Source organism: Dendrobates tinctorius, unplaced genomic scaffold (assembly GCF_039654945.1).
Source record: "Dendrobates tinctorius isolate UK_male_01 unplaced genomic scaffold, ASM3965494v1 ptg000071l, whole genome shotgun sequence".
In the NCBI taxonomy this organism is placed as follows: domain Eukaryota; kingdom Metazoa; phylum Chordata; class Amphibia; order Anura; family Dendrobatidae; genus Dendrobates; species Dendrobates tinctorius.
The window spans coordinates 20601709-20623766 of record NW_027361739.1 but is presented as its reverse complement, the minus strand read 5'-3'; the positions used below and the strand labels follow the sequence as shown (position 1 = coordinate 20623766).

Here is a 22058-nt window from a genome sequence, read left to right as displayed (position 1 = left end):
TACTGATATTCTCTTCCCTCTCCTCTCCTACTGCGCGACCCCCGCTCCATAAACTCGCTCACCCTCGCAGGAATCTCAAACACCTCAATTTACAATCACTTTCTGAGTCCCTTCTCCCTCTTACAGACATAGCTTCCCTTCATGACACAGATGCTGCTGCCACTCTTTATAACACCACAATAACAGCAACACTTGATTCGGCTGCCCCCCTCACGCAGAGCAAAACTCGTACAAACAACAGGCAGCCCTGGCTGACCAGCCTGACCAAAGAACTGAGAAGGGTTTCCAGGGCCACTGAGCGGAGATGGAAGAGAACCCATTCTACTGAGAAACTTCAGCACATACAAGCAGTCCCTTGCCAGCTTTAAGTCCACGCTCTCTGCTGCTAAACAAACTTACTTTGCATCTCTCATATCCTCCCTGTCTCACAACCCTAAACAACTCTTCAACACTTTCAATTCTCTACTCCGTCCCACAGCACCTCCTCCCCCTCCTCTCATTTCTGCTGAAGACGTTGCCTCCTTCTTTAAGCAGAAGATCAACAAGGTCAGACAAAACTTTGGCCCTCAGCCCCTAATGCCCCTCTTAGCCACTCAGCCCTGTTCTGCAAAAGCCAGCTTCTCCACCATGTCAGAAGATCAGCTCTCCACCCTTCTGTCAAGATGACACCTCACTACTTGTGCCCTCGACCCACTCTCGTCTCACCTCATCCCTTACTTGGTCACAGTCTTCATCCCATCTCTAACACACCTCTTCAACCTTTCACTTACAAATGGTGTATTTCCGTCATCCTTCAAACATGCCTCAATCACACCCATCCTCAAAAAGCCCTCCCTTGACCCATCCTCTGTGTCTAACTATCACCCGATATCTCTTCTCCCTTACGCCTCAAAACTACTGGAACAGCATGTATATCTTGAACTGTCCTCCCACCTCTCCTCCTGTTCCCTCTTTGACCGGTTACAATCTGGCTTCCGACCACATCACTCAACTGAAACTGTCCTAACTAAAGTCACTAACGACTTACTAACCGCCAAGAGCAAGCGACACTACTCTGTCCTCCTTCTCCTGGACCTGTCCTCTGCCTTCGACACCGTAGACCATTCCCTCCTGCTACAGACTCTCTCATCTCTTGGCATCACAGACTTGCCCCTATCCTAGATCTCATCATACCTAACAGACCGAACATTTTGTGTCTGCCTCTCACACACCACCTCCTCACCTCGCCCCCTGTCTGCTGGTGTTCCTCAAGGCTCTGTTCTAGGACCCCTACTATTCTCCAGCTACACCTTTGGCTTTGGACAGCTCATAGAATCCTACGGTTTGCAGTATCACCTCTATGCCGATGACACACAGATCTACCTGTCTGGACCCAACCTCGCCTCCTTACTGACTGAAATCCCACAATGTCTGTCTGCTATCTCAGCCTTATTCTCTGCTCGTTTTCTCAAACTGAACATGGACAATACAGAATTCATCATCTTTCCCCCATCTCACTCTACCCCTCCACCAGACCTATCCATCAATGTCAAAGGCTGCTTTCTTTCCCCAGTCCCGCACGCTCGGTGCCTTGGAGTGATCCTCAACTCTGCTCTCTCTTTCAAACCACATATCCAAGCCCTCGCCTCCTCATGCAGCCTCAAACTCAAAAATATTTCCCGGATCCGCTCATTCCTCAACCACGAAACCACAAAAACACTAGTGCATGCTTTTATCATCTCCCGCCTCAACTGCTGCAACCTCCTACTCTCTGGCCTCCCCTTTAGCACTCTGGCTCCACTCCAGTCCATCCTACACTGGGCTGCCTGACTTATCCACCTGTCTCCCCGCTATTCCCCAGCCTCCCCCCTATACCAGGCCCTTCACTGGCTTCCTATTGCCCAGAGGCTCCAATTCAAAACCCTAACCATGACATACAAAGCCATCCACAACCTGTCCCCTCCATACATCTGTGACATGGTCTCTAGGTACCTACCCGCACGCAACCTTCGATCATCTCAAGATCTCCTCTACTCCCCCCTTATCTCTTCTTCCCACAACCGCATACAAGACTTCTCCCGTGCTTCCCCCATACTCTGGAACTCTCTGCCGCAACACATCAGACTCTCACCATCAACAGAAACCTTCAAGAAGAACCTGAAGACCCACCTGTTCCGACAAGCCTACAGCCTGCAATGATCCTCAGTCTACTGAACCACCGCACGACCTGCTCTACCCTCTCCTACTGTATCCTCACCCATCCCTGTAGACTCTGAGCCCTCGCGGGCAGGGTCTCCTCTCCTTATGTACTTGTGTGTCCCTTGTCTTACACATGTTTTTTATACTTGTCTATATTTCCCCTTTTCACATGTAAAGCGCCATGGAATAAATGGCACTATATAAATGCATAATAATAATAATAATTTTATTTCTGATCTTCCTGTCTCTCAGAGAATGACTGTTATCTGGGTGATTTGTGATAGATTTTCTAAGATGATCCATCTTGTACCACTCCCAAAGTTGCCATCTTCTTCAGAGTTGGTGCCCTTTTTTTTACAACAGGTGGTTCGGTTGCATGGGATTCCTGAGAACATTGTGTCGGACAGAGGAGTCCAGTTTGTTTCCAGATTTTGGAGAGCTTTTTGTTCCAAACTGGGAATTCAGTTATCTTTCTCCTCTGCATTTCATCCTCAGACCAATGGGCAGACTGATAGAACAAACCAGACTTTGGAGTCCTATTTGAGATGTTTTATATCTGCTGATCAGGATGACTGGGTCTCATTTTTGCCCTTGGCCGAATTCGCGCTAAACAATAGAGCTAGTTCTGCCACTTTGATGTCACCCTTTTTCTGTAACATTGGGTTTCATCCTCAATTTTCTTCAGGGCAAGTGGACTCTTCGACCTGCCCAAGTGTGGACACTGTGGTAGAGAGAATGCAGCAGATTTGGGACCATGTGATGGATAAGTTGTCCCTCTCTCAGGGAAAAGCCCAACGGTTTTCCAATCGGCATAGGACCATTGGTCCCCAGTTTAAAGTGGGTGATATGGTTTGGTTGTCGTCAAAGAATATTCCTATGAAGGTTGCGTCTCCAAAGTTCAAGCCAAGATTCATTGGACCTTATAAGATTTTGGAGATTCTTAATCCTGTTTCTTTTCGATTGGCTCTTCCAGTTACGTTTAAGATCCATAAAGTGTTTCATAAATCTCTGTTGAAGAGGTTTGTGGAGCCAGTGGTTCCTATGGCGGCGCCTCCTGACCCTGTATTGGTTGAAGGCAATGTGGAATATGAGGTAGAGAAAATATTGGATTCTCGTTTGGCTAGACGGAGACTCCAGTACTTGGTCAAATGGAAGGGTTATGGCCAGGAGGATAATTCTTGGGTCTCTGCTTCTGACATTCATGCCGATAGATTGGTTCGTGGTTTTCACCGGGCCCATCCAGATTGGCCTGGTGGCGTGGATGAGGGTTCGGTGACCCCTCCTCAAGGGGGGGTACTGTTGTGAATTCACTTTCTGGCCTACCTCTGGTTACTAGTGAAGGTAGTGGAGCTGGTTATATTGACAGAGGGGCCGCAAGTTCTCTTTCCAGGCTCCCTCTGGTAGTTACTGGAGGTAATGGAGCTGATCTAATTAACAGAGGCCTGCCACCTGATAATGAGGAGGATGACTGGAGATCTGGAGTTTCTGACTGGATTTAAGACAGACGACTCCCTCTATCCCTGCTGGTGATTTTTTCCTGCCTCCTGAGGTCTTAGTTTCCAGCTCAGTCCCTGCATGCTCAGCTAAGTGTTCTTTTGCTATTGTTCACATTTGATCTGGTTTGATCTATTTCAGTTTTGTGTGGTCAGCCAGCTCCGGCTGGGGCTGTGCTGAATTTCCATCCTTATGTTACTGCTTGTGCCAGTTTGTTTTTGTCTCTTATTAGATTGGCCTCTTTTTGCTCTGCTTTCAGAATATACCAGAGTGCTGATATAGTGGGCGAAGTCTAGTGACTTCAGTATTTTTCTATCAGACATGTTGGGCATTTTTTGCAGGTTTGTTTGCATGATTGCAGACAGAGTCTTTCCTTTCCTGTCTAGTTAGTGTGGGCCCCATCGTTTGCTCAGTCTATTTTCCTACCTGCATTTGTGTTTTCATCTTGTCTCACTGACAATATATGTTTGGGGGCTATCTATTCCTTTGGGGTCTGCTCTGGGGCAGTTTAGATTTCCCCTTTCTTGTGTTAAGCTTATTTAGGTCTACGGCTGTGTCGAGGCGTCTAGGATCATCGTAGGTACGCTCCACGGCTACTGCTAGTTGTGTGGATAGGATCAGGGGTCTGCAATCCGCTTAGTTACCAACCTCTCTGGTTTTCTGTGGCTTAGCTTGGTCTTGCTTTCCTCCTCAGTGACCCAATCATAACAGGGCCCGCATCGGGCCCGGTCTCATCTGCTCACCGGGACCCTACCGGCAGGCTAAACTGGGCCCTTAGCGCCGCTACGGCAGTTCAGCGCTATTGTCGTGCGGGCCTGGGTCCGCACGTCAATAGTTAACAGCCGCCAGCCAATCGGAGGCTGGTAGCTGACGTCAGCCACAGCGCGCATGTCGCCGGCATCTGACGTCATTGTCAGTCGTCGCCGGCGAGTGCGCGCTTCAGCTGCGTGGAGGGAGCTTCGCCGCAGGAGCGCGGCCAGGTAAGAAGAACTTGTTTTTTTTTTTATTGACTGGATTTGTTCCTTGTATGTGGTATTATAGGTCACTATGTGGTGGTAATATGTGGTCTGGACATGGTGCGGTGGTATTTGTCCCTTTGGATGTGATATTATTGGTCATTTTAAAAGTTGAAAAATAAATAAAAAAATATACCTAAATTGTATTGGATATTTTAACAAATGTTTAATAGGTTAGAGAAGAGTAGGGCCTGGCCAAAAGAATCTGCCTTGTCGTGGTGGCAGATTTAAAAAATGTTTTGGCCAAAACAAGAGCTGCTGGCTATGTGTGTGATCTGGAGATGGGAACTGTTAATGTATGATTGGTGAGAAGTCGAGTTTTTCCAAGAGAGCGCGGTGGGACTGTGGACAGTTCGAGGGGTGGAGGGTGGGGCTGGGGTGGAGCCTGGGTGAAGTCTCAAGGGGACCCTGAAAATTTTGCCAGTATGGGGCCCCAAAATTCCTAGTGGCAGCCCTGTGACTAAATCAGAACAGGATAAGCAATGTAATGTATGTACACAGTGACTCCACCAGCAGAATAGTGAGTGCAACTCTGGAATATATTACAAGAATGAACTCAGGATCAGTACAGGATGAGTAATGTATTGTGTGTGAATAGTGACTCAACCAGCAGAATAGTGAGTGCAACTCTAGAGTATAACGGATAGAACTCAGGATCAGTACAGGATATATAACGTATGTACACAGTGACTCCACCAGCAAAATAGGGAGTACAGCTCTGGAGTACAGTGCAGGACGTAACTCAGGATCAGTACAGGATAAGTAATGTAATGTATGTACACAGTGACTGCTCCAGCAGAATAGTGAGTGCAGCTCTAGAGTATAATACAGGATATAACTCAGGATAAGTAATGTAATGCATGTAAACAGTGACTCCACCAGCAGAATAGTGAGTACAGCTCTGGAGTACAGTGCAGGAGATAACTCAGGATCAGTACAGGATAAGGAATCTACATTCACAGTATCTCCACCAGCAGAATAGTGAGTGCAGCTCTGGAGTATAATACAGGATAAAACTCAGGATAAGTAATGTAATGTATGTATGTACACAGTGAGTGCATCAGCAGAATAGTGAGCGCAGCTCTGGAGTATAATACAGGATATAACTCAGGATAAGTAATGTAATGTGTGTGCACAGTGACTCTGTAAGGGGGTGAAGAGGAAGAAAAGCCCAAAGGAGGTTACCTTCCCTGCTCCTTATCCGGAACCACTTAGCAGCAGGGTTGCCGGGGGGAAGACTTTCTGCCCTGGCCGACTGGACCATGTGACTGCAAGAGGCAGGGAGGAAAAGGAAGGGGCGGTGGACTGGAAGGTGTGCAGGCAGAGGGCGCGAAAGCAGAGCGTGCCAGGCACAGAGGAGAGTGCACCAGAGACAGGGGGAGCGCACCAGAGAGAAAGCAGGCTGCAGCATAGCGCTCCCAGAGAGAGAGAACTCCCCGTCAGAGCACTGATACTAAAATACGAGACATAGTGCAAGCTGTATGTGAGTACGAGGACTCGGTAGCCTCCGTGGCAAGAGGAGACTTCCCCCTGACAGTGCAGAGATAGTGACCAGTGAGTGCAGTCCCGGTGACCGCAGGGGCAAGCCGAGACCTCTGAGTGTGTCAAAGAGACTTCCCAGTGTGTGCAGCATCGTTCCTGTGGAGAGACTGTCAGTGTATCATACAGAGACTTAAAGCAGGGGGGACTCAGGTTTGCAGTGTCTCCCTGCTTCCTTCTTTAATCCCTGAGGTCCCAGTTTCATCCAGAGGAGAGACTACAGAGACTGCAAGCGCCGCTGTTGACGGTGCCAACGTGGGAGAGAGAGACCCTGAAATCAAGCTTTCCCTGGACTGACAAGTTACAAGAATTCCCATTTAAATGTTTCAACTCTGCATAGTAACTGTTTAATACCTTTCCCTAGCCCTTTTACTGTTTACTCTTTCACTTTTAACCCCCAATGCTCCTCCATGCATGGACAGTCTATTCCCTGTAAATAAACCCTTTGACTCTTGGTCTGTCTCTGATCCGTGGTGACATCATCAGTACCTGCAGCATTATTACAACTCCACCAGCAGAACAGTGAGTGCAGCTCTAGAGTATAGAGGATGGAACTCAGGATCAGTACAGGATATGTAATGTATGTACACAGTGACTCCACCAGCAGAATAGTGAGTACAGCTCTGGAGTATAGTGCATGAGGTAACTCAGGATCAGTACAGGATAAGTAATATATGTACACAATGACTCCACCAGCAGAATAGTGAGCACAGCTCTGGAGTATAATACAGGGGATAACTCAGAATTAATACAGTATAAGTAATGTAATATCTTTACCGAATGACTCAACTTTGTAGATTACGGTATATCTATATATAAATTGTGCTCTGCAGAAGAATACGTGGATTTTGTCCGCGCTGCCCAAATGATGAAATTCCAGAGGTTAATAAAGTTTGACAGTGGTTTATTCTACGCGTTTCAAGGTTTTTTGCAACCTCTTCTTCAGGAAATACCTGATATTTTTCTGGAATTTCATCATTTGGGCAGCGCGGACAAAATCCACGTATTCCTTTGCAGAGCTCTGTTTCAGATAGTCGGTGACCGACTTGTGGATCTGCAGCAGCCCTTATCTATACATGCTTTGAATACCTACTACCAGGTGAGCAGTTTTTTGTCAAACCGCTTACTCTATTTGTGGGATAAGACCCTATATTGCGCTTGTGTCTCCCTCTTTCCTCACAATACTATATACAGTGGGGAAAAAAAGTATTTAGTCAGTCAGCAATAGTGCAAGTTCCACCACTTAAAAAGATGAGAGGCGTCTGTAATTTACATCATAGGTAGACCTCAACTATGGGAGACAAACTGAGAAAAAAAAATCCAGAAAATCACATTGTCTTTTTTTTTCATTTTATTTGCATATTATGGTGGAAAATAAGTATTTGGTCAGAAACAAAATTTCATCTCAATACTTTGTGATATATCCTTTGTTGGCAATGACAGAGGTCAAACGTTTTCTGTAAGTCTTCACAAGGTTGCCACACACTGTTGTTGGTATGTTGGCCCATTCCTCCATGCAGATCTCCTCTAGAGCAGTGATGTTTTTGGCTTTTCGCTTGGCAACACGGACTTTCAACTCCCTCCAAAGGTTTTCTATAGGGTTGAGATCTGGAGATTGACTAGGCCACTCCAGGACCTTGAAATGCTTCTTCTTCTTACGAAGCCACTCTTTCGTTGCCCTGGCGGTGTGCTTTGGATCATTGTCATGTTGAAAGACCCAGCCACGTTTCATCATCAATGCCCTTGATGATGGAAGGAGGTTTGCACTCAAAATCTCACGATACATGGCCCCATTCATTCTTTCATGTACCCGGATCAGTCGTCCTGGCCCCTTTGCAGAGAAACAGCCCCAAAGCATGATGTTTCCACCACCATGCTTTACAGTAGGTATGGTGTTTGATGGATGCAACTCAGTATTCTTTTTCCTCCAAACACGACAAGTTGTGTTTCTACCAAACAGTTCCAGTTTGGTTTCATCAGACCATAGGACATTCTCCCAAAACTCCTCTGGATCATACATGTACAGGCTTAAGCAGTGGGAGACGTCTGGCACTGCAGGATCTGAGTCCATGGTGGTGTAGTGTGTTACTTATGGTAGGCCTTGTTACATTGGTCCCAGCTCTCTGCAGTTCATTCACTAGGTCCCCCCGCGTGGTTCTGGGATTTTTGCTCACCGTTCTTGTGATCATTCTGACCCCACGGGGTGGGATTTTGCGTGGAGCACCAGATCGAGGGAGATTATCAGTGGTCTTGTATGTCTTCCATTTTCTAATTATTGCTCCCACAGTTGATTTCTTCACTCCAAGCTGGTTGGCTATTGCAGATTCAGTCTTCCCAGCCTGGTGCAGGGCTACAATTTTGTTTCTGGTGTCCTTTGACAGCTCTTTGGTCTTCACCATTGTGGAGTTTGGAGTCAGACTGTTTGAGGGTGTGCACAGGTGTCTTTTTATACTGATAACAAGTTTAAACAGGTGCCATTACTACAGGTAATGAGTGGAGGAAAGAGGAGACTCTTAAAGAAGAAGTTACAGGTCTGTGAGAGCCAGAAATCTTGATTGCTTGTTTCTGACCAAATACTTATTTTCCACCATAATATGCAAATAAAATGAAAAAAAACCAGACAATGTGATTTTCTGGATTTTTTTTTCTCAGTTTGTCTCCCATAGTTGAGGTCTACCTATGATGTAAATTACAGATGCCTCTCATCTTTTTAAGTGGTGGAACTTGCACTCTTGCTGACTGACTAAATACTTTTTTTCCCCACTGTATAAATTGTAAAATGTGTCTCCACTGAAATATTTCTGTACCTTATTGATGATATTCCTTATAGTCCTTGAAGAAGATTCACATTGGCAAACACTTGACAGCACCACCAGAAGAATCTAAAATGAAAAAATATGTTACAATGAGCCCTACATAAAGCATATTTTACTGGGTAAAGTTAGAGCTGAATAATCATTATAACTGCTCTGGTCTACAGCCCATGAGTTTCGAACTATTGCAATACTACGACTCACTACATTTCTTAAAGTTTTTGTTTTAGTATTTTCTACTCTGTGGATATAAAGGTGTGGCCTGCCTTTTCCTTGAGCTGGACATTATATTCATTTGGTTCCCCTTGACTGCATGTCTACTAGCTGGGTTCAGTCATTTTCGGCCCTTATCTATATGCATGTCACTTGACAAATGGGAAAAAATGGTAAGGTATTAATACTAGAGCTTAGGACTAGTGATGAGCGAGTATACTCGTAGCTCGGGTGTCCTCTGAGTATTTTGGCATACTCAGAGATTTAGTTTGTGTCACCCTTAGCTGCATGATTTGCGGCAGCTAGCCAGCCTGAATACATGTGGGGATTTCCTAACAAACAGGCAACCCACACATGTATTCAGTCTGTCCAACAGCCACAAATCATCAGCTGCGGTAACACAAACTTCATCTCTGAGCACGCCAAAATACTCGAAGGACACCCGAGCATGCTCTGAAAAATCAGAGCAACGAGTATACTCGCTCATCGCTAGTTAGGACCATCTCGAATAGGGTCACCACGACATGGAGGGACGGATTTTCCATTTTTTTAATAAAAATTATGCTAATTAAGCACCCTATATTTTCATGCACTATTGTTGTTTGTTTATGTACTACAGGGTTTTGGCTTATTATGCTTTTATCTTGGGTTCTGTATGCTTGGAGTAAAAGACTGGGGGTAGCTAAAGAGGCAAAATTTGACAGCCCTTGTAATGTTTGTAGCAAATTGTGAAGGCTTCCCCCAACCACTCCGGGGGGTTCTCTTCTATGTACAGGGGTCTTTTCAGAGACAATACAGTAATGCATGATGATGCCAGTCAAAGTTCAGTGGTGTCTGAGACAGCTAGACTGCTGGATCACCTGCTGAGCAGTCATTGGCAGCATCTGTGAGAGGGATGAAAGCACATGCCCCAGAGAAGACTCTGAAAGAATACCTAGTTGGACTGCAGAGCAGAAATTTCACATTCTGAGCTACAGAAGAAGCATTTTTAATATCTCTGCAATGGATCAATGCAGAGCAAAAGGGAAAAGAGTCAGGGGAGCTCAGGGATTTTTAGAAGGTGTGGAGGAAACAGGACCCGTTCCTCCCACGTCACCAATGTGACGTAACTACACAGGCACAGCTCTCCAGCGCCCCCTTTGTCTCTCAGGTCAGTAATGTAACTGCACCTAGAGCAAATGGCCGCCGGGGAGGATGTCCTGTTACCCGCTGGGTATTCTAAGATTCGTAATCAGAGTAAAAGCATCAGCCCAAGATTAATTTTATGGTTTAATTGCCTTAAGGGCGCACTAGATAATTACAGAAATATACAGTAAGCTATACAATGGAATTACAGTGGATTTACAGTCAGAGTAAAATATAACAATAAGGGTACAAAAATTAGAGATATTAAGCTGGAGGTCAATTTACCAGATTGTAGGTTGCATGTGGGTGCCGGGAGCGCTGCAGCCCACGGTACAAGAATCTTAGTTGCCGGACAGACCCCAAAGCACGGGCGCTGCTCCCCTTGGCAGATCTGTCCCCAGTTCCTTCTTAGATCATCATCGTCTGGTTCCTCTGTGAGTAAGTCAGACTCTGTGCCATGTGCTGCTAGTTAAGCACGCTGGGTTCCTCCCCCTGTGTCAGAGGGTGGGCTAATAATCTCCACCCTTTAGCTCCCTGCAGAACTTATTCCCAATATCTAAGAAAGGCGGTAACTTTCAACAGTATGATCGGACCAGGACATGTGAGATACCAGTGAATGCGGTTTGTTTTGCCTGTCATGTGGAGAGCAAAAATGGCCCCATTGGGTCGCTGTGGAGGGCCAATCTATGTATCTCAGGTCCCAGAACCTTCATCGTCTCAGGAGTCGCACTGCTAGATGCGCGATTTCCTCAGGGTCACTCGGATATTTTCCATAAGTCCATAACTCGAAAGTTGTGCTCATAATCCATGATCCTAGGATGGAGTCGGGGCGGCTGGGAGAGACAATGGATGTGTATTTCTGTGTCTAGCTGACAGGTATATTCTAATTGAAGCCCCCAGGTGCCTCCCTGCCCCATGCTGATGTGGCTCCTATTCAAACTTTGAAGTTCTGTTTTGGGCCTTATCTCATTATCATACTAAAAGGCCTTGCTATTCAACACCTGCTTTATTCATCACAGAAGGTATTAAAATCATTTTTTTTTTTTTTAGAAAGTAAAAGGTCCTTTTAACGTTACCCCAATCAATAATGTAAATATTCTCTTCACGGAGAAAGAGAACAGGGACTCCAAGTGCCACCTAGTGAAAGTCCTGTACAGTGGGTGCGGAAAGTATTCAGACCCCTTTAAATTTTTCACTCTTTGTTTCATTGCCTTTCCAAATCAAGTTCTATCAGTTTAATTAAATGCAGCTAGACTCCAATGAAGGAGTAGAAACATCTCAGGGTGGATCACAAGAAATGGACAGCATGTGACTTAAATATGTATGTCTGAGCAAAAGGTCTGAATACTTATGACCATGTGATATTTCAGTTTTCCTTCTTTAATAAATTTGCAAAAATTCTACATTTCTGTTTTTTTCAGTGAAGATGGGGTGCAGAGTGTACATTAATGAGAAAAAAATGAGTTTTTTTGAATTTACCAAATGGCTGCAATGAAACAAAGAGTGAAACATTTAAAGGGGTCTGAATACTTTCCATACCCACTGAAAATCAATATTGACCCTTAAAAGACCTTGACATTAAACTAAATCTAAAACCAAACCAATATCTTACCTCAAAATAAAAAGACCTCCATTTACAAGCAGCTTTATCAGGAATTCCTGCCGGTCATCAGTATAAAATAGAAGACTGGTTGACCAGGTGGGTAGTCTTCGATGGATTTTAAGGGGTAAAGTTTTTAAGCAAACCGACAATTGGCATAGGGAGACTCATAAGCCATTTAATGCTTCTTGGGCCTGACGAGGGGCACGATCCATAACATCTGTCTGCAAGTGTAAGTTATTATTTTTTGTGTGGATTTTGATTTGTGTACCAAGTCATGTGGCAAGGATTGCTACTTCCAAAAGGTGGCACCAGAGACCCTAACCATGTGAATGTTTATGAATAGGTAATTTGCATATGTCATTTCCCAGGAAGCCTTGCATGGCCTATAAGACTGGCTGTTTGCCAGCCTAGCAATCTTTTAAAGAGAAAATTTACCCCTGTTGTTACAAATGTATCCATTCTATCCATCCAGTCCTCTGTGAGCCTTACAAATCAGCAGTATTTCTCTTGTATTCTGATCATTTGCTACAATGTATCAGTAGTACAGTACAGATAAAAGCATATCAACCTGGATTTTAGACTAGGAAGTTCACAAAGGATTTGTCTATACTGAAATAAATTGTAATAAACCCTAAGCTATAATACATTAGGTCTGTACAGGTATTTAATTGTCTTTAAAGGGAACCCGTCTCCAGTTTTGTCATATTTCAACTAAAACTATCACCTTATTCAGCACCTGTGCTGCATTATACAAATGCTTATATAACCCCATGAGTCTCCCTGTATACCATCCAAAAACCTTTTTAAGCTTTCCAGCGCTGTAAGGTAATCCAGTCAGTCTGGTCCAATGGGCATGGTTTCGGGCATCTCCATCCCTCCTCCTGCTGCTGGTTGCCATCCTCCTTCTTTAATTGACATGGATAATGCCTCATATCATCCACATTGCCGGGCAAAATATAGCGCCTGCTCATAGAAATCGTGGCTCGCTCCTGCGCACTATGCTTTGACTTACTGCGGGCGCATGGGCACTTATATTTTTGGCTCTGCCCCCAGTAGGGCAAATCATAGTGTGCAGGCACAAGGTGCAATTTCTATGCGAGGCGCAAAATTTCAGGGGGAGGGATACAGAAGCCCGAAACCACATCCATCGAACCAGACCGGCCGGATTAACATACAGTGAGGAAGAACTTAAAAACATTTTTGGGGTGTATAGAGGAGTAGTCAAGGGCTTATATAAGCATTTATGGAATGCAGCAAAGGCAATGAATAAGGTGACAGTTTTAGATGAAATATCACAAAACTGGTGACAGGTTCACTTTAAAGGGTTAAACACTTCATAAATGGATATGGTCGGATAGGGTTTGTAAAAATATTTCCTGCTTATTAAAATTTGCAATTGTTATCGAGATATTGTCACAAGTCTTAGGTCTGAATAACCGGAGACAGGGGCTCCTTCCCTATGCCTAATGCTAGGGATGCCCTAGCTATCCCTGATTTCCGGATTACCTCTGATGGTGAAGACACCGGGGCTATGTACCTTGCTAACCTCCTGAATCAGCCCTATATCTGTCCCCCTCCCCCACCCAGGGAAGTGTGTACATACACAAACCAGACTAACAAGAGAGGACATACAGTGTTAAATGAAAATACCAAACTTACACTGACAACAGAAGGGAATACCAGGGAGAAAATGAAGGTAAACATAGTAGGAGAGGATGAGGAATCATACACAGAAGAGACATAAGCAAAAATCACAAATCAACACTCCAATCACCTCTAACAACTACCGACACCTCCACTCCATGTCAGGCAGTGCAAGACTAACACGAGTATACAGTATATAGGAAATGGGAGTGGTCAGTACTGAACAGCTGAGATCATCTAAGAAGGAAACATTCAGAGACTCTAAGCTGAACAGTTTAACCCCAGTCTACACCATTTAAATGAAGGAGGCATGCTTCTAATCAGTGCACGAGTATGTGAAATCAGACACTGCAGTCCTCTTGCCCCTCTCTGTCACGTAAACCCGTAACAGTACCTCCACCCGCCTTATAAGGGGACCTTCGGAACCTCAGGGCCAGGTCTATCAGGGTGTTCCATGTGAAAGGACTAGATCAATCTGACAACATGGACATCAGATGCTGGAACCCACATTCTCAATTCAGGACTGTAGTCCTTCCATTGTACCAGATACTGATGAGACCAACAAACCAAGCGGTAATCCATGATCTTGGCTAACTGAAAATCCAAATTCCCATTAACAATGACCAGGATTGGACGTGGTATTGATGGTTCAGAGGATGACACTTATTTTTTGAGCAGGGACCGGTGAAACACATTATAAAAACTATAATTAGGTGGCAAAGCAAGACAGAATGATATCGCATTGACAACAGCCACAATCCTATAATGACCGATGACCCTGGGACCCAGTTTCCATGAGGGGACTTTTAACTTAATGCTCCTTGAGGAGAATCATGCAAAATCAACAACACACATGCAGGCACACAGGTCTGGATCCATCAAACGTCTCTGATCAGCCATAATCTTATTCTTGCACCCCATCTTCTGCATACTATTAAGAATGCCTTATCACACCGACTTAATATATCATGAAAACCTTTCCTCTTTAAGAATTCCCAAGGAATGATTCCTATTAAAAGAACTGAACCTGTAGGCCCTGAAGAACGGGGACTTACCAGTAGACTCATGACAACGGTTGTTCATCGCAAATTCAGCTAGAGATAAGTAAGTAACCCAATCTGTTATGGATGAGTCACCGAAGGAGGAAAAAACAAAAATAATAGCTAAGTCCAGAAAACCAGAGAAGTTGGAAGCTATCGGATTGCAGACCCCTGAACCTATCCACAACAACTAGCAGTAGCCGTGGGGGGTTCCTACGGTGCCCTAGACCCCTTGATCACAGCCGGAGAACTAAATTAGCCTAAAGATGGAAAGGGGAAATCTAAACTGCCCCAGAGCAGACCCCAAAGCAATAGGCAGCCCCCAACATATAATGACTGTGAAGCAAGATGAAAAAACACTAACACAGATAGAAAGATAGGTTGAGCAAATGATGGGGCCCAAGCTAACTAAATAGGACAGGATAGAAAAGCTGCTGTCTGCAATCTGCAAAAACCCTATACAAAAATGAACCAACAGACTGATAGGAAAAACAGGCCCTGAAGTCGCGAGGCTTCAAAAAGACTATATCTGTCATGTCGGACGCTGTTCACACCACAGCATCCGGCAGGCAGAGGTAGTTCCACCTCCAGCCACTATAGCCTCAGTGGCGCCGGCCTGATCTTCAGGCTCTCGGGGGTTAATCCTGCTGGAGACCAGGTTGGATGGTTAGTCACGCCCACGGTCTTTAAATAGTCATGCTGGCCTATGGGCGTCGCCGATTATAGCTTGTGTTTCATACCAAGTGGTTCCGGTCTGGAGTGGAGGTGTTCAAGAGAGAGAGATTCATATCTGGTGTCGTATGATCCGTCGTTATCCTTTCTCCTTCCCATATTTGTGTTTAGTTGTGCCCTGTTCACATTACTGTTTATTCCTGTGTGTGTGCGGCGCAGTGCAGTTTAAGTTCTCCCTGTCTGTCATTATTTGTGTGGGAGCTTTGGTGGTGACTTCTCACTGGGTGGAGGGTGGAGGGTTAAGTGCAGGGCTGAGCAGGAGATAAGGAAAGGTCGGAGGCTCAGGCATTTGCACCTTCAGCAAAAACCCTGGGTTGAGGGTCAGACAGGGTTTCCCCTAGTAAAGGGACACCACAGGGGCCCCGGGTATTTCAGCCTTAGTTGAACTAAGCCCCCGTGACATTATAATCGGCCCACATTTTTTCAGGAGTCCATGGATCCATTAGATTCCATAACCCGCCAGTTGGCGGCGCTGTCCATACAGGTCTCCGAGTTGAATGGGGCAGTTCAGCAGCAGGGCCTGGTAGTAGCAAAGGTGCAAACGGCATCTGCAGGTATCGGTGCAGAGCCGAAGTTTCCGCTGCCAGAACGATTTTCAGGCGATCGCAGCAAATTTGTCGTATTTCGGGAGGCCTGCAAATTATACTTCCGCATGCGGCCAATATCCTCAGGTAATGAGGCCCAGCGAGTAGGGCTGGTGTTGTCATTACTGAGTGGTGACCCCCAAGCATGGGCTTTTTCCTTACCACCTGACTCTGCTACATTTCATTCGGTCGATAATGTTTTTTCTGCCCTCGGGCTCATTTACGATGACCCTGACCGACTGGCTCTAGCGGAATCTAAAATCCGCGCCCTCCGCCAGGGGGAGCGCTTGGCAGAAGACTATTGTTCGGAATTTCGCCGCTGGGCTGTAGACACACAGTGGAATGACCCAGCACTGAGGAGCCAGTTTATTCATGGGGTATCAGGGAGGGTGAAACAAGCCCTCCTGATGTATGAGACTCCGGCATCATTGGAGTCTGCCATGAGTTTGGTGATACGTATTGATCGCCGTTTTCGTCAGGGGGCACAGGAGACGCTACCTCTGGGGGAAAACAGAGGTGCAGGTGTGGTTGAAGTAGATGAGTCCCCTGAACCTATGCAGATTGCTGGCGTGGCACAGGTTCAGCCTCGCGCTCCGGGAGTCCGGAAGTCCGGAGCATGTTTCTACTGTGGTAAAGGAGGTCATTATGTTAACGTTTGCCCGGTACTACCTAAGAGGGTCAAACCGGCGGAAAACTGTTAAGCTCAGAGGGTATGGAGGAGACCCAACTGAGCGTATGCATATCCTCCATGATGGTATCTCAATGTATGCTCCCTGCCAAGGTTATTGTCGCCGGCAGAGAGCTACCTATATCAGTGTTTGTGGATAGCGGTTCCGCCACTAATCTCATAGACGAGGAGTTTGCACACACCGCCGGGTTTAAGATTGAAAAACTTCCTCACCCCATACAGGTGGTGACCATTAATGCTGTTCCCCTCCCTCAAGGGGAGATTACTGAGTTTGTGGCAGAGGTGAAACTCCACATTGGGGTCCTACATTCTGAGTCGGTTACATGTAGGGTCCTCCGTAATCTCCCAGCTCAAATGGTCCTGGGTTTTCCATGGCTGTCCAGGCACAACCCGGTAATTGATTGGAAAACTCAGGACATAGTACAATGGAGTGGTTTCTGCCAAGACAATTGCTTGGCCACATGTGTGTCCGCCGTGACGCCCAGCCTGCCGGAGGCTTTGCAGGATTTCGCGGATGTTTTCTCTGAGAAGGGTTGCTCAGAACTGCCTCCACATAGAGCCTATGACTGTGCTATTAGGTTAAAACCCGGGGCCAAATTACCTAAGGCCAGGATGTTTAATATTTCTGGTCCTGAGAGACAAGCTCTGAAAGACTACATCGCGGAGAGTCTGAGCAAAGGTCACATCCGGCCTTCGTCCTCGCCTGTAGCCGCGGGGTTTTTCTTCATTAAGAAGAAAGATGGGGGGTTACGCCCGTGTCTGGATTTCCGAGAGTTAAACCAGATTACTATCCGTGATCCCTACCCAATGCCGTTGATCCCGGATTTGTTCAACCAGGTAGCGGGGGCAAAATGGTTTTCCAAGCTGGACCTCAGGGGGGCGTATAACCTCATAAGGGTCCGTCAGGGGGATGAGTGGAAGACGGCGTTTAACACTCCTGAGGGTCATTTTGAGAGTCTGGTTATGCCGTTTGGGTTGACCACCGCGCCTGCCGTTTTCCAACATTTTATTAATGATGTCTTTGCTCATGTCCTGGGGAGATTTGTGATTGTATACCTGGATGATATCCTCATTTATTCTAGCGATCGGGACACTCATTTGCAGCATGTTAGGCAGGTGTTACAGTTGCTCCGGGAGAACCAGCTCTATGCTAAGCTGGAAAAATGTTTATTTTTTGTCCAGGAGTTGCCCTTTTTGGGATATATTGTGTCCGCAGCTGGTTTTAAAATGGACACCGCTAAGGTGCAAGCGGTGTTGCAATGGGAGAGGCCGGAGAGTCTGAAAGCACTCCAGCGGTTCCTTGGGTTTGCGAATTATTATAGGAAATTTATAAAACACTTTTCGACTGTCGCCAAACCGCTCACGGACATGACAAAAAAGGGTGCCGATCTGGCGAACTGGCCTGAGGTGGCTATACGTGCATTTGAGCGTCTGAAGAATAGTTTTGCTTCAGCCCCCATTCTGGTGCAACCAGACGTGTCTAAACCTTTTGTGGTAGAGGTTGATGCGTCGGAGGTGGGAGTGGGGGCAGTACTGTCTCAAGGCTCGTCCTTGAGCGAGATGCATCCTTGCGCCTACTTCTCCAAGAAGTTGTCGCCGGCCGAACGGAATTATGATATCGGCAACAGGGAGTTGTTGGCCATCAAGCTGGCTTTTGAGGAATGGCGACACTTCTTGGAGGGGGCGGCTCACCAGGTCACAGTTATCACCGACCATAAGAATCTGCTCTACCTGGAGTCGGCCAAGCGTCTGTCTCCTAGGCAGGCTCGCTGGGCATTGTTTTTTACTCGTTTCAATTTTCTTGTGACGTACCGTCCCGGGGCTAAAAACACCAAGGCGGATGCTTTGTCTAGGTGTTTTCCGGGGGGAGAACCTCGGGAAGAGCCGGTACCCATCCTCCAGAAAGGGGTAGTGGTCTCGGCTCTCACGACTGAGGTAGAGGCGGAGATTGCCGAGGCCCAAGAGGAGGTACCACCAGGACTTCCCGCCAACAAATCATTTGTACCCCTGCATCTTCGGCCTAAGGTGTTGAAGGAACACCACGATTCGGTACTGGCTGGTCACCCAGGGGTGAAGGGCACCTTAGAGCTGGTATCGCGTCGTTTCTGGTGGCCCAAAATCCGGCAGGACGTGGTCTCGTACGTGGCAGCTTGCATCACGTGCGCTAGGGCTAAGTCACCCCGAACCCGTCCTGCTGGCACGCTACAGCCTCTGGGGGTACCCAATAGGCCATGGACAGAAATCTCCATGGATTTTATCACTGACTTGCCAGCCTCAGCAGGGAACACGGTCATCCTGGTGGTGGTTGACCGTTTTTCAAAGATGGCGCATTTTGTGGCGTTGTCCTCTTTGCCCAATGCTAAGACGTTGGCTCAGGTATTTGTGAAGGAGGTGGTCAGACTCCACGGAGTACCGTCTGACATAGTATCTGATAGGGGTACGCAATTTGTGGCGAGGTTTTGGAAAGCTTTTTGCTCAAGGTTGGGGATCAAGTTGTCACATTCATCGGCGTTTCATCCACAGTCTAATGGACAAACTGAGCGCATGAACCAAAATCTAGAACAGTATTTACGATGCTTTGTGTCCGACAACCAGGAGGAGTGGTCTACTTTCCTTCCTCTGGCCGAATTCGCATTAAATAATCACCGCCAAGAGTCATCAGGAGAGTCTCCATTCTTTTGTGTGTACGGTCAACATCCTCAGTTTTGTACCTTACGTCAGGGTGACTCCGGGGGTGTCCCGGAGGAGGATCAGCTAGGAGCCCAATTGTCATCAGTCTGGAGGCGGGTGAAACAGCGTTTGTTGAGCATGAGTGCCAGGTACAAACGGGTGGCTGACAGTAGACGCGTGCCAGGTCCGGACCTGTGTGTGGGTGAATGGGTGTGGTTAGCTACGAAGAACATAAAACTCAAAATCCCTTCTTTAAAACTGGGTCCAAGGTTTATTGGGCCTTTTAGGATTTCTGCCATCATTAACCCAGTAGCTTATCGCTTGGAACTTCCCGCGGTGTACAAGATACACAACGTGTTTCACAGGGCTTTATTGAAAAAGGTGGTAGGCTTGGTGGACACGACGCCGATGCCACCTCCAGTCATGGTGGATGGCGAGTTAGAGTTCGAGGTCGCCAAGGTAGTGGACTCTCGAGTAGTACGCCGTACTCTTCAGTATTTGGTGCACTGGCGGGGGTATGGTCCAGAGGAGAGGTCTTGGGTTCCAGCCTCAGACATACATGCGGATCGGCTGGTCAGTTCTTTTCACCGTCGTCATCCGGACAAGCCGGGTCCTATGAGTCTTGAGGGCCCTGGGGTCCCTCGTAGAAGACGGGGTACTGTCATGTCGGACGCTGTTCACACCACAGCATCCGGCAGGCAGAGGTAGTTCCACCTCCAGCCACTATAGCCTCAGTGGCGCCGGCCTGATCTTCAGGCTCTCGGGGGTTAATCCTGCTGGAGACCAGGTTGGATGGTTAGTCACGCCCACGGTCTTTAAATAGTCATGCTGGCCTATGGGCGTCGCCGATTATAGCTTGTGTTTCATACCAAGTGGTTCCGGTCTGGAGTGGAGGTGTTCAAGAGAGAGAGATTCATATCTGGTGTCGTATGATCCGTCGTTATCCTTTCTCCTTCCCATATTTGTGTTTAGTTGTGCCCTGTTCACATTACTGTTTATTCCTGTGTGTGTGCGGCGCAGTGCAGTTTAAGTTCTCCCTGTCTGTCATTATTTGTGTGGGAGCTTTGGTGGTGACTTCTCACTGGGTGGAGGGTGGAGGGTTAAGTGCAGGGCTGAGCAGGAGATAAGGAAAGGTCGGAGGCTCAGGCATTTGCACCTTCAGCAAAAACCCTGGGTTGAGGGTCAGACAGGGTTTCCCCTAGTAAAGGGACACCACAGGGGCCCCGGGTATTTCAGCCTTAGTTGAACTAAGCCCCCGTGACAATATCAGCACTCAGGTATAATCTGAAGACAGAGCCAGAGATCAACAGATCAGAGACAAAAATGGAATTCAGCTCACCCCTGGCCGGGGATGGCTGAACTCCAAAAAACAAGGCAAACAAAACCAGAACTAAAGTGCACAAAAGGCAGAGCAAAACTTAGCTTTGAGAAGCAGAAATCAGACTGGTCTCCAAGAATCCAGCAGGAAAATCACCGGCAAGGCAGCAGTGCGTCGGCTGCCTTATATCCAGTCATCAGTTCCGGTGACCCAGTCATCATCTACCTGCTCAGCTGTTTGGTAATCAGCCTCACTACCTTCCTTCACCAGAAGAGGGAGTTCATCAGACCTCACTGGTGAAGGGAAAAATGAACTCACAACAGTACCTCCCCCTTGAGGAGAGGTCACCGAACCCTCATCCATGCCACCAGAGCGATCAGGGTGAGCCCGATGAAAGGCACACACCAATCTTTCGGCATGAATATCAGAGGCAGAGACCCAGGAATTATCCTCCTGACCATAACCCTTCCACTTAACCAAATAATGGAGTCTCCGTCTAGCCAGACGGGAATCCAGTATCTTCTCTACCTCATACTCCATGTTACCTTCAACCAATACAGGGTCAGGAGGTGCCACCCCAGGAACTACTGGTTCAACAAACCTCTTCAACAAGGACTTATGGAACACATTATGAATCTTAAACGTGACAGGAAGAGCCAACTGAAAAGAGACCGGATTAATAATCTCCAAAATCTTGTAAGGTCCAATAAATCTAGGCTTAAACTTAGGAGAAGCCACCTTCATAGCGATATTTTTTGATGACAACCAAACCATATCACCCACCATAAACTGGGGATCAATGGTCCTATGTCGGTTGGAAAACTGCTGGGCCTTTTCCTGGGAGAGAGACAACTTATCCACCACTTGGTCCCAGATCTGGTGCATTCTCTCCACCACAGTGTCAACACCTGGGCAGGCAGAAGGCTCCACCTGCCCTGAAGAAAATCGAGGATGAAAACCAAAGTTACAAAAAAAAGGTGGCATCAAAGTGGCAGAACTAGCTCTATTATTTAAAGCAAATTCGGCCAAGGGCAAAAATGAAACCCAATCATCCTGATCAGCCGAAATAAAACATCTCAAATACGACTCCAAAGTCTGGTTTGTTCTCTCCGTCTGCCCGTTGGTCTGAGGGTGAAATGCAGAGGAGAAGGACAACTGAATTCCCAGCTTGGAACAGAAAGTCCTCCACAATCTAGACACAAACTGAACTCCTCTGTCAGACCCAATGTTCTCAGGAATCCCGTGCAAGCGAACTACCTATTGCAAAAACAAGGGCACCAACTCAGAGGAAGATGGCAACGGGAGTGGTACAAGATGGACCATCTTAGAGAATCTATCACAAATCACCCAAATAACGGTCATTCTCTGAGAGACAGGCATATCAGAGATAAAATCCATTGA

At 46.7% G+C, this 22058-nt stretch overlaps 1 protein-coding gene across 1 annotated transcript in view; it reads right to left on the bottom strand.

Annotated features, from left to right (window-relative positions):
* The window catches only part of LOC141096088 (cadherin-like protein 26), a 162892-nt gene that overhangs the window by 99367 nt on the left and 41467 nt on the right, over positions 1-22058 (bottom strand). Inside the window, exon 2 of the mRNA XM_073582494.1 lies at positions 9035-9109. Coding sequence (XP_073438595.1) covers positions 9035-9109 — 75 coding nt within the window. The remainder of the gene's footprint in view (positions 1-9034; positions 9110-22058) is intronic.